Genomic DNA, 13,674 nt, shown 5'->3' with positions numbered 1-13,674 from the left:
ACATCCTCTATTATTTATATTATTATTTCCCTGGTAGTTTGAAAGAAAACACTTGTTCTCTCTTGTTCTAGTTTCTACCCAACAATTAATTAAAAGTACTGGAGTGGAAAATTTACTGAGAACCTTTTAGTGCTGTGCCACACAGCCATGGCAGTATGAGAAACCCAAAACTTATTATTTAAGATATTAAAATGATTCTCCATAGAAGAAAGTGTAAAAACCCAACAGCTTTAGGGCATTTTGGATAAGCAGTAATATTTATAGGAAAAATATTAACATGCCAAGTCAATGTAGTATATGAACTATTTCAAGTAAAACTGTAACTTTGAATTATATAGGGAACTATAATTTCTTATTATGAACAAGAAAAAAAAAGCTAACTTAATTATCTTTTTTGTCCCCAGAAAGTCTAGTAAATAATTCTGTAATTCATAATTTTCACTAATTAGTTTTAGACTGCTCAGGATTTTTCCAAATTAGTAAAGTTTTACACTAAAATAAGTTCATTTTTCTTAAAGTGAATTTAAACAGAATTTTATGGTGAAGTATAGCGATAGAATTATGCTTTTAATGTAGTTAGGAACAAAAGGTAATTTTCTTCCACTATTGGAAAAGCTTAATCATGACAGTGAATAAGGCCATTTCCTTCTTATTTTTGGAGAAAATTCCTATTCTCCTGGGTCAGTGGAACACAACCCTAAGACCTAGACAAAGGTTTTGAATTTCAGGGGAGAAAAATGACAGTGTTCCAGTTATGTGTTTCTAGTTTCAAGCATTTTTCTTGTGTGAAGTCCACTTACCAGCTTTCCCCTTTGCTGCGCAGACCTGGTCTCTCTCAAGGTATACACATCCCCACAGACGGAGATCTCACGCCAGACCCCGGGCTGGGACTCCTCCGTGAAGCCGCCTCTTGGATGCATCACCAGGACGCCATTGGTCGTGAGCCCATCCATGTGGCCGTCGGGGTTTTTCCACTTTGCTGCCTTTTCCTGGAAAGCATACCACAGAAAAGATGATGTTCAACACAAAAAGGTTCTAGAATCTCTCCAAAATACTGGGTAAGGGCAGAGGGGAGGAAAGTGAGCAATTTTCATTCTCTATTTAAAGCTAATAATCAGAAGGCTAAAATATGCAATTAGTCTGAGAAAATGAAAGAAGTGTAAGAATAGATGAATGATTTATCACTGGAGACAGATTATATTTATTTTGGGCTTTTACAAAAGAAAACCTGATGTCTGGGCCTCTACCTCAGAGATTCTTTTTCAAACCACATTCCCCCCACCCCCACAACCCCACCAACCCCAGGTGATTTCAGGAATCCAGTACGTATTCAATTCTATTTGTGCGGTGCTTTCATCCTATTATCTAAAAATGTTTTGTATGAACTCATTATCAGGTAAGTACTAGAAGGAAGTGAAAATTTTTCATTCAACAAACAAAATTTCAAAATACGTTAGGCCAACAGGTTGTGGCCACTGTGTTTTGTTTTCATACGGATCAGTGTTTAAATCATCAAAGGTGGAAGGCACAAGCGACTGGATGTAACGGCAGACTGGACACCTGGCCATTCTTTCTTGGGGACAGAGCCAGATACTGTTCACAGGACTTGGGTAAATCTGATTAAGGTAAGCCACTTATGACTGGTTTAGGGGTGGGCATGTGACTGAGTTCTGACCAGTGAGACCTAAGTGAGTCTTCTGGGAAGCTTCCTGTAAAGATTTTGTCGCTCTTTAAAAAGAGACCAGGAAGAAATACGGCCCTTGCTGCCCTTCTTCAGCAAGTTGTCAAGCTGCGGGGAGTGGGGAGGGTGTGGAAGTACAGGAGCCATCTCACTCACACCAGGACCTCATCTGAGGAAACTGGTGTGCCCAGAGGGCAAGATGGAATAAATCTGGCTCCCCTGACAGTACAGAATCACTGGATCAACCAATCTTGCAGCTGGCCTTCCTGGGCATTTCTTGTAATATGGGATGACCCTTTTTTATTACCATTTAGGCCATCTTAAGAGAGCTTTTTTTCCCTTGCAAAAATACCTTGATTCAAAAAGGGACTATATTAAAACAGGATATACACTACAACTGTGGGTTTTTTATTTACATGGACAGTCTATGAAAAGAGATATTTTTAGTCTTTGTTTTAGTTTTGTTCTTTGTGATATCACGTCTGTAACTGCCAATATGGAACAAAGTAAACACTACCAAATTTTTGAATGAATAAATGAACATTTTCTTTTGAACCCCAATTATCTAGATCTGATCATTTGTTTTTCCTTCTGAAATAAATCCCCTTAAATCTACCATAAATACATTATATGTGGTAATATACATACTTTTAAGAAGTCACTCTACATTTTATAGTTAATGGTCATTACTTGTTGTATTTGCCATATTATTTTCAGATTTTCAATAAGTTTTTCATGAAAACGAAAATTTCAAAAATCTAAAACCAGAAGCATTTTGCAAAGCAAATATTCTGGCCACAATTAAAGATTACATATATGATGATAATGGGTGTTTTTCTAGAAACAATGTACTGATTAATAGTACTTACTCCAAGAAATATGTTTTTGGAAGAGTCAAATCCAGCTGCGAATATTCGTGCTGTGTAAGGTTCGTTCCTGTCACAGACTATCCTGCAGGCAAACCTAGATATGGTGCTCTGTGTAATCTGCGCTTCATCATTGTTCTGACTGCCAGAAATTGTGTCTGTAACGACGAAGTCGATAGGGCTTTCTGTTGATCTGCCCACCTAAATAAATAAAATTATACTCATGATCCACTCATATCCAAAAATATATCACCATATTCATCACATGAAATAAGTGTTCAGGATCCTTTAATATTCATTATCTCTACTAGGAAGGTTAGAATAAAAAAATCTTAAGTCTGCTCCTTCTCTTGTTTAAGGAGATGTTATGGTAACCAACCATCAGATTTTAAATGTTAAGAAAAAAAACTCCATTTTCTATTCTGGAAGAAAATACATCTCACCCCAAACAGATGTATGATCAGGTAGAAAATTTATTACTGTCATAGAAAATCATTCCTTTTTCCCCTTTTGTATTTCCAAGTGAAAAAAGAAAAAAAAAGATTCTAAAGGCAGCCAGCAAACTAAAGCCCTATTTCCCCTCCTCTTGCCAGGCTCCAGACTCCAGGGCCTGGTTTTTTACACTAAGTGGATCCACCTGTGACTCATGGCACAGCACACAGCCCTACCCCAGACTTGAGAGACCCACTGCATATTTCCCTTCCTCAATGTAAGTAAGAATGGTGTAAAATGCTATACAAGTCAGCCCAAAGCTTGAGATACAGTCATATGAAAGATTTAAAAATGCTGGTCAAACAGTTCAATTTTGAATTTTTAAAGAATGATCCTGGCAAAGTGTAAAAAGCTGACAATAATATTTTATTGGCTTACTTCCTTGGTAAGTTTAAATGCTGCCAGAAAGAATATACTTCATTAGCATGATCTTAAGAGTTCCAACAAAGCTTTTTCATATTCACTAAATCCAAATAAGACAGGTACTGCTGTGTCCTGGGAAGTATTTTTTACAGGTAAGGAATTCCTCATGACAAAATATTAAATTGTCTATGTAATGATGTTCTATGACTCTCTAACTAGGAAACAGTAATAAATGTTCTATATGCCAAAGATATGTCTTAAAATAATTTATATGTAAACAATATCTTGTTAAACATGATATTAATGTTCTCTCCTAACAGCAGTGACTGATTCTGAAGCTGTCAGTGGAAGGAACACACAGAGCTCCAAGGCACATATATATATATAAGGCCCCCAAATTCAATTTCCTAGGTATGTTTATCCTGATCTAAAAATTCTACCTAAAGCATAAGCATTGTGAAGAACAGACAACAGACATCTATTTTCTCTCTTTTTTTTTAACAATGCTTAATTTCTTATCCTATTAAAATGTTCCTGGAATAAACTAAAACACCAGGTTCACTGAAACTTAAACAGATGCATTTATCCTAAACATATGGATTTCAGGTTTAGGAAACATACACCTTTTTACAAAGTGCAACATAAAATTTAGATTATATCTTTCTAAAGCTGCAGAATCTTCCCTCTGCTAGGTTCACTGAAAAGCTGGATGTGTAACTCAGAAGCTCTACTGATTCAGACTGCTCTGATTTTTTCAGGCTTTTTTTTTTTTTTTTAAACTACCCTCCTTAGCTACTTTCAAGTATATAATACAGTATTATTAACTATGATTACCATGCTGTATTATTACATACCCAGAACTTACTCATCTCACAGCTGGAAGCCTGCAGTGTCTGACCAGCATCTCCCAATCCTGCACCCCCTGTAACTACCATTCTAATTTCCACTTTTATGATTCTGAATTATTTTCATATTTTACATATAAGTGATATTATACAACATTTGTCTTGCTGTTTGATTTCACTTTAGTTTTTTTAATTAGAAAAGTAACAGATACACTGCAAAATATTTTACAAATATAGGAAAGTACACAGGAGACTATGCCAAACTCAGGAACAAATCTGTCCTGAACCTCTATTCCATTGACGCTCAGGAGTAAAATGTGAAGAGTTCTAAAATTGGCAGGTCATCACACAAACCCCCAAGCTCTCACAAAGACACAGGCCATGACCTAATTTCTGTCACCTCCGTGGAAGAGGGCAAAGATTTCTCACGCTCTGTTAAAAGCTCAAAGCTAAAACCACACTCCAGCAGAATGTCACACAACTGTTCCTTGTCTACAGAGATTACTCTCTTCAAGAAAGGCCATCCCCCATGTATTAAATTAATGTCTTGATGAATTAACTGAAATTGCCTGTAAAACATGACATTTTATTCCAACTGGAACATACTGCTAGGATCAATTATTTCAAGTCGGGATACTTACCCAAGTGGTCATTTAATATTTGTTTATCAGTTCCCTTCCACTTAAATCTAACTTGTAGAGTGTTAGTATATTTCTATACTTTAGGACACAAACCTCATGTTGCCAGAGGCGGGGGGATGAGGCCACTTTCCTAATGAAAACTCACCCAATGAGGAAGACTTGGAGCCTGTCCTTTCTCTGACTGTTGGATCAATTCTACATTAAGGTTAGTCATGTGGACCAGCCATGATGTATTTGAACTCCATCTGATATTCATATAGTAGGCACAAGGAGAATTTTTGTCCCTGCTGCTGACTGATAGACACACACAGCATCATATGGCACTTCAATTGTGTACACATATGAGAAAAGTTTGGGTTTGCCTGGTTGTCAATCAAAGTCAGTACAGGTAAAATGGCATAGAAACACCTGAAAGGGCCTCCTTCATCTTCTCTAGACAAATCAATCCTACCTGTGCCCCTGCATCTGTAACCTTATTTTCTCACTTCCCTCCTATTACTAGGATGAGCTGTTGCTGCTCCTATCCAGTCAGCCATCAAACATTCCAGAGCTTCTCAAATTATGGGACTGTGAGGCAAAGGACTAGCTTTTTGGTTTGCTTTTAACATTTCAACCTGTCACTTAATATCTTTTCAAAATATAACAAAAATCAGTATTAGAAAAATGATCATCCGCTTCGATGTTTCAGGAATGTCAAACCACTATTACAAGTTTCCAAATGCATTCCTTCTCAACTTCTTCACTTACCTCATCCTGGACGTTTGCTGCTTGGTTAAACAGCCTGAATAGCACTGTTCTAGACTAGTCTCTCATCTTTAAGAATTGCTTTCCAACAAAGGAAAGCATTTTTAAACTAGAGCTCCATTTCTCTGATTCATTCTACTGGTAATACTTCCTGAAAAACTTGTCACTAGTTACTACCTCTGTTTCCTTCCTCATCCTGTAACCCATTCCTGAGCCTCTCCATCATCATGCTCTCAGCAGGCCTGGCTCCACTGAAACCCTGCTTGCTGACGTTTCCAGGACTTACACTCAGCATGTCCTGGTATATCTGTACCTAGTATTAGGTTGATGAAACCCTTCCAGGCTAGCTGGTAAACAGCCCCTTTCTCTTTCTGTTCTCTCCCCAGGTTATCTCATCAAATCCCATTTATTAGCCCCAAAGTCCTGGTATCTCTCTTTGCTTCAGACTAGCACATACAATCTCCATGTGGATGTCTAATAAGCATCTCAAATATGACATGTTTCCAGCAGAACCTGGGTCCTCTTCAAGCCCTAGGTTCAGTTTGCTCAAGGTAAAAATCAATACCCAGGAGTCACCCTTGATTCTTCAATTTCTCCACACTCATGTTTAACCTCGTGTAAATTCTGTCAGCTCTTCCTCCAAACACAGCGTCAGTCCTTCCACATTTCCCCACCCTAGCTCTAGTTGCCATCAGCTCGTTCTTGGTTTGCATCACCTCAGCCTTCAATCTTTCTCCCTGTTTTCACACTTGCCTCCTACATTCTTCTCTGGACAGTCCTTGGAGATACCTTAATCAAATAGAAGTAGAATTTTATCCCTTTCTTGTTAAAAAAATCCTCCAACAGTTTCCCCAAAACTCCTAGAATAAAACCCAAACTCTTTACTTGGCCTAAAAGCCCCTTACCGTCTTGGCCTCCGCCTACCTCTCTGAGTTCATCTCACACCACTTTCTTCGTCCTCCGCTCTGCTGTGGGGCCTTGGCACTGCTGTAGTGCTTGCTCCTCGGTGCCTCTCTGTCTACTCCAGGATGTAGGTTCCATGAGAGGGGAGCCTTAGCTGTCTACCTCCAGTGACTAGATGAGGATCTGACACACAGTAGGTGCTCAAGAAACAAAACTCATCAATGGAAGGTTATGACCTTGAACCTGGTGAGCCACATACACAAACATGCACACACATGTCCAATGTTTTAGGAGATAATTTTAAAACAGTCCCAACATTTTTTTCAACTACATAGATGCTAATGAAATGTTACCATCTAGAACTACTATAAACCAACTAAAAAACAAATAAAAAACCCCATCAAAATACAAGGCATTGCAGCACTTTGGTGTGAAGCATATAAAACTTAGGAACCAGAGGGGGAAATGACCACTAACACTAGTTTCAGGACCTGGCCAGTTTCCTTACCCCCACGATCAGAATGAATATGGCATCACTGCTTTCCCTTTTAGGGGCTCTGTAAAACACTTCATCACTGCCTTTGATTCCTTTTCTAAACTGTATTCTTCTTTATATTCTACTTTCTCAATACCTATGCTCATTTCTTGTTCCCTTTATTTACCCTTATTCTAGAAAATAATGACTAAGATCTTATTCTGACTATATTAACATATTTTATCAGTCTTAACTAATTTCTTAAATTTAGAGCTAGGTTTGACTTTTTCAGACAATAATATTTCTGACTTCTGAGCCTATTATCTGATTCCACTATTGGAAATGCAGCAAAAGGCCCTTTCTTGATTCATTCTGATGTTCTGCTTTTAAATGCTTAGTTAACCTACAAATCATTTCAATGGGTAGTGGCTAAAATCAACAGCCCTCAGCAACAAGGTCCATACTTGAGAAATATGAAGGCAATGGCAACCCACTCCAGCACTCTTGCCTGGAAAATCCCATGGGTGGAGAAGCCTGGTAGGCTGCAGTCCATGGGGTCGCGAAGAGTCGGACACGACTGAGCAACTTCACTTTTCTGCATTGGAGAAGGAAATGGCAACCCACTCCAGTGTTCTTGCCTGGAGAATCCCAGGGACGGGGGAGCCTGTTGGGCTGCCGTCTATGGGGTCGCACAGAGTCAGACACGACTGACGTGACTTAGCAGCAGCAGCAGCAGTGCTTTTGCTCAGTGATTTCTTTCAGTGGTAGAATTTAGACACATAAACTTGTTAAAAGGAGGAAAACATTAAAACAAGCTTGATTTTTTTAGGGCCTTCTAAGAGCTGCTTAATTCTACTCAGATTAATCTGACATTAATCTCCAGTATGTCCAGTTAGTCTGCAAAAGGAATGAAATTATTTCAGTAAAAATAAATGAGTTATGTTTTCTTAATAAATCTATAAATTTTTGCTGAATTACCATGCCTTATTTACAGCAGTTGAGTAGGTATTACGTAGAGACTGGAGAACTGAGGAGACTTAAATCTGGGTTCTGCCACCAATGCTGTTTTTGCCCAATTAAGGTTAAGTTCTTTCTTTTCAAAGACACAAATTTCTCAGTTATAAAATTAAGAGGTTAGCATAGTAAAATTCGGTATTTCTCAGTTGGTCCATGAACCTCTGAGGGTCTTCAAGACCTTTTCAATGGGCCCAGGTCCTTGAAGCCAAAATTGGTTTTATAATAATATGAAGATGCTGACATTTGCTCTTTTGGTGACAAAGCAATGATGTGCTTTAGTAGGAATCAACAAACAATCCACTCAAAAAGCAGGCAGAGAACCTAAGTAGACATGTCTCCAAAGAAGTCATACAGATGGCCAAGAGGCACATGAAAAGATGTTCAACATTGCTAATGATTAGGTAAATGTAAATCATTTATCTACACTGAGATATCTCACGCCAGTCAAAATAGCTATCATCAAAAAATCCACAAACAATAAATGCTGGAGAGGGTATGGAAAAAAGCGAAACCTCCAATATTGTTGGTGGGAATGCAAATTGTACAGCCACTATGGAGAAGAGTATGGGGGTTCCTTAAAAAACTAAAAATAGAGCTATTATATGACCCTGCAGTCTCACTCCTGGGTGTATATCCAGAGAAAAACATGGTCTGAAAGGATACATGCACCCCAGTGTTCACTGCAGCACTGGTTACAACAGATATGGAAGGAACTTAAATGCCTAGCAACAAGGAATTGGATAAAGAAGATGTAGTACATATATACAATGGAATATTGCTCAGCCATTAAGAATGAAATAATGCCATTTGAGCAACATAGACGGACCTAAAGACTGTCATACTGAGTGAAGTAAGTCAGGCAGAGACATAAAAATATAGCATGCTATCAGTTATATGTGGAATCTAAAAAAATGATACAAATGAACTTGTTTACAAATAAGACTTAAAGAACAAACTCATGGTTACTAAGAGGGAAGGACGGGAGGGGAATGGATAGTTAACAAGTTTTGGATCAGCATGTACACACTGCTGTATTTAAAATGGATAAGCAACAAGGACCCACTGTATAGCACCGGGAACTGTCTTCAATGTTATGAGGCAGCTTGGATGGGAGGGGAATTTGGGGGAGAAAAGATGTATATATACACGAATGGGCTTAGTTGCTCAACTCCGTCTGACTCTTTGCAACCCCGTGGACTGTAGTCTGCCAGGCTCCTCTGTCCATGGGGATTCTCCAGGAAAGAATACTGGAGTGGGTTGCCATGCCCTCCTCCAGGGGATCTTCCCAACCCAGGAATCAAACCCAGGTTTCCTGCATTGCAGGTGGATTCTTTACCATCTGAGCCACCAGGGAGCCCATGTATATGTATATGTACGATTGAGTCCCTTTGCTGTCCACATGAAACTATCACAACATTGTTAATTGGCTATAATTCAATACAGCTGGTTCTAAAAGTCTCTGTTCTTGTTTTTAGAGTCTCTTTTTACTGCACTGAGATCTGAGAATGTAGTCTTTACAATTTCTTTTTGCAATTTTAGAACTGTTTTCTTAGTCTTTTAAAAACCAACGAGGAATAATTTTAATATTATCTTCACCTTTTCCCCTTGGACATCACCAAACACTACTGTGCCAGGAGTTCTGACTATGTTTCAAAATGAAGAATCGAAGGAAAAATGTGGTAAAGATTTCCATGAAAAAAGAAAGATGTTACCTGAAACATATCCGTATCTTTATCATGTGTGTACTCAACCACCACAGTCTGATTCCTTGACAGAGTGTACGATATACTGTGTTGACCTTTGCAGCTGATAGCCTGATAGCGAAAGAAAAATATATAAAAATTCATTAACATTTCAGCAACTTATCACAACTCTGCTTAGAGTTGAGACATCACTCTATCAGCAAAACCCAGCACAAGCTAGTGGTTTCCTAAAGACCAGAGTCTGATCCTGCTATGCCCTGAATTACAGAAGAGTCCATATTGACAAGACTGGATTTACCAAATATTCATCCCTAATAGGAACAATATTTTACTTAAGTCAAATCAAAGTTAATTTACTAGTTTCCAAGCCCTGATTTAATCATAGCCCTAAAAAAATATATATACTTTCTCCATGTTACCTTAACTCAGTAATAGAATTTTTCAGACTAACATGATTTAAAATTTCTTAATTTATTTCACAATGAAACAGGTAACTCAATAACATTTTGTAATGGTATTTTTCCTACATGATAGGGATTATAATGAGAGTAAAACAATCATTGGAAAAAAGTAAATATTTTATTAAAACTTCCATATAATAATGTACTATTTTAGCCAATGATAATTATACTCTGATCTACATCTTATTTAAATCTTGTATAAACAGTTGCTTAATCCAGATAGTTTTTGAGTTAATAAAAAACATAGCTAAGTTAGTTTCATCTAAGTTTCATCACCTCTTTTTAGACTAGACTAAACATAATATAGTCTTTGGTTCAGTGAATCTAGAAACCAATAATACAATATTGTTCTTTTTTCCTCCATAATGATATATTTTACTATATCCTAAGTTGTGGTCACATAGTTTTAAATTTCCAAATTAACAAAAGAAGTTTATTTAAATTCTACTCCAGATTATTTCAATTATACTGTCCATTTCACTTTACCCTAATTTATCTTCATTTCTAATGTTTTACATTAAATACAATAAACAAAACTTTAATAAGCCTATCTATTAAACATTTATTGAATGATCACACTGTATGAAGGCCAAGAAAGACTAAACATTTGGAAGTAGCTAGACATATATATAGCACATTAATGAAAATATACTCTGAACATTTACATTTAACTAATACAATTGCTTATAGTAATAAATAGTATAAGATTACAAATCAGCTTTGAAGTTAGCCTGGTTAACCTCATGGTTATTTAATCAGCTACTCTCAAGAACGTCATCATTGAATTGATGCTTTGTTGTACATGCATCATGAAGATAATGCAAGTATTAGAAATAATAATTTATATATTTAATATATTAGGGATCTAAAAAAATACTTTTTAGATTACTCAACTCCAGTAATAAATCTTAAATTTTCATTGCTCAAAGTCACATGAAATCAGTAGTTATTGATATGTGACATTTTTTCAAAATCAAATTAATAAAGAACTATTTCCAATTAAGATAAGTGGATGTTTATAGTTAATTGAAAAAACCCACTTAAAATATTTTACTATGCTCAGAGTTACAAAATTGATAACCGGGGAGTAATTATTTATACACTAACTTATTTTAGGATTCCTTAAAAAGTATCTATTGCGTTTAAGTTTTCCATTTATAAGTACACCAACTCAACTTTTTTGGCACATATGCTACACAAAATAACTGTAGTTTGCAAATTATCTGCAAAAGAAGGAGTTTACAAACGCCAGAACAGAACGCCTTTTAAAAAGTTGGACATTTTTGTACGAGTAGCCTGCAAGTGAAGCTTCTCATGCTTGAAACGTCTTACCTTGAAATCGGTCTGAAGTTTGTATTCTATTCCTTAACATGCTGTAGTTTTAACATTTAAACATTTTTTACAAGTTTGCTGGGAAATCAATGCCCAGGAAGACCTGCTGTGCTCACCCCATGACCTAGTGCAGCTTCTGGGCCACTCTGGGAAGTCCTGGAAATAGGCATTTTACAGGCCCTAAGTTGCTTCTGGGCCCAGTTCTTCTAGAGTGTTTTATTCTAAAACTACTCCTGTGACCCAGAGTATCATAAGAGAGAATAAGGCTATTTATAGGGAGCATGAGCCCAGTGCCACTCCTGGAAACAGACCAAAACCAGGGAACCAAAGATCTAGACCAGCCCCTGCCCGAGGGGACCCCAAGGCATTAAATGCTGATTCAGGACACCTTGAATGATGAGTCCATTTAAAGACAAACTACAACTTCAGACTTCCTCCAGTTTCCCAAGTGTGGCTATCAATGTGGATCACCAGTCTTAGGAAAAGTGAATGCTTTGAGCATAGGAAAACACATTTTCTGAGACTATTTAATTAAAAAAGTTTTAAACAAGAGCTCCGTTTTGGAAGTCTCTGGATTTAGGGAAGATGGAGAAATGGAAAAAGAGATCCTCCAAGGAGGAACAAGTCCTAGAAAGTGATGAACTCCCCACTGTGGTGGAGATGGCTGAGGAACTTCAGATCCCTGTGACTTACCTAAATCAGTTCCTGTCTGGCAGGGGTCTCCTTCGGTGAGTGCTAAGTGGGGAGGGGAGGCCTTCCTGCAAAGAGCCCCACCCAATAGGCTGTACCTTAGTGGGGAGAAGCATGGAGATAAGTTGGCCAGGACTCAAGTCCTGGAGAAATAAGTTGGAGATTTAAGCCAGGACTGAGGTTTGGAGCAAAAGGGGGCAGTCAAAAACCAGGCCACCTCTGGCCACCAGTGGGCCCCCCAGAAATAATGGAGAGCGTCCATTTGCCTTTGATGCCATGAATCAGGGCTCACATGATTTTGTCTGTGCATTCGAGTCTAGAGTTGGGCCAGACTTGGGGGTTTAAGAGAAGGTTAACAGAGGAGTTTAATAAACCTGGCATTAGTTTTTGCTTTCTCTCTGCATATGAAGCATTAAACTTTTCTGGGGTTAGAAAAGTACCAATTTCTCAGCAGTAATTTTAATATTTAAGATATGGCTCTCAGAGTTTCTAGAAAGTTACAGATTCACTGACTTGAATCAATCATTTCAGGTAGTTTGGAAATAAACATTTTCCCCAAGACACCGAGTTGCTTTGAGATCTATTTTTGAAATATCAGAAAGGAGAGTAGGTTAGGCTGGCCTTCTCTTGGCACTCAACAGAATTCAGTACAAACACAGTTACTGTAATATAAAGTGATTTCACTACACTCATTCAAACACAGAGACCAAGATCTTTAAAATGGTAAGGGGAACCAGCCCAACCAACCTGCCTGGCAGACAATACTGATCTGCCATATTCACTTTTCTATTGTGACGGGGAAGCAAGGTGGCTGACACCGTGTCAGCTTACTATCAGTGCCTCAAAGACAGGTCTGGTCTTCTGTGGTCTCCACCCCCAGCACTGAGAGCATGGCAGGCATTCAAGGGAGGTCAGATGAGTGAATGAACTGCTACAGATTTAAGATGACACTTGCAGTGTCTTTCCTTGTGTCTTCTCCACCTCTCCTTTACCTTTCACTAGCAAAGGTACTAACACTGACACACTCAGCTCAAATTTATTACGTGAGAATTTTTTTCAGGTTAAAAAATATCACAATTTGACAATTAAATATTAGACGATTACAGATCCAGAGAATAAAGGATTCCAACTTTATCCAGCTTAGGAAGTTAAGCAGTGCTCAGATGCCCAAACCATGGCCCTTTCTGAGTCAGAACTCTTTCTTCCCAGCTGAAGACCTTTACTTCTCGGGTTTACTCTACTTGTGTCCCAGGCTTGGCTCAGCTGAGTTATCCGCTGACATCCAGGCAACAGCTACAGTTGGTTTTCCTGGTTCAACTCCAACTAAATGACAGAGTCCTCCAAGCCTCCAGACTTTACAAAAAAAGTTTTGTTGTTTTTTTTTTAAAAAAAAACAACAACAAGGCTCACAATGTCTACAGAATTGTCTTCCTCTTATAAGCCCCTATATACATATATGGT

General features: G+C 37.9%; 1 protein-coding gene across 2 annotated transcripts in view; it reads right to left on the bottom strand.

The window, feature by feature from the left end:
* Nucleotides 1-13,674, bottom strand: part of PELI2 (pellino E3 ubiquitin protein ligase family member 2) — a 201,340-nt gene that overhangs the window by 16,972 nt on the left and 170,694 nt on the right. Inside the window, exons 3-5 of one of the 2 annotated variants that reach the window (XM_061428985.1) lie at nucleotides 9,740-9,841; nucleotides 2,551-2,748; nucleotides 801-989 (exon numbers count right to left, since the gene is read on the bottom strand). In XM_061428985.1, the coding sequence (XP_061284969.1) occupies nucleotides 801-989; nucleotides 2,551-2,748; nucleotides 9,740-9,841 (489 nt within the window). The remainder of the gene's footprint in view (nucleotides 1-800; nucleotides 990-2,550; nucleotides 2,749-9,739; nucleotides 9,842-13,674) is intronic. The other variant, XM_061428986.1, reaches the window with a different exon arrangement.

Source organism: Bos javanicus, chromosome 10 (genome assembly GCF_032452875.1).
Source record: "Bos javanicus breed banteng chromosome 10, ARS-OSU_banteng_1.0, whole genome shotgun sequence".
NCBI lineage: Eukaryota > Metazoa > Chordata > Mammalia > Artiodactyla > Bovidae > Bos > Bos javanicus.
This window is presented reverse-complemented; position numbering and strand designations above follow the sequence as displayed.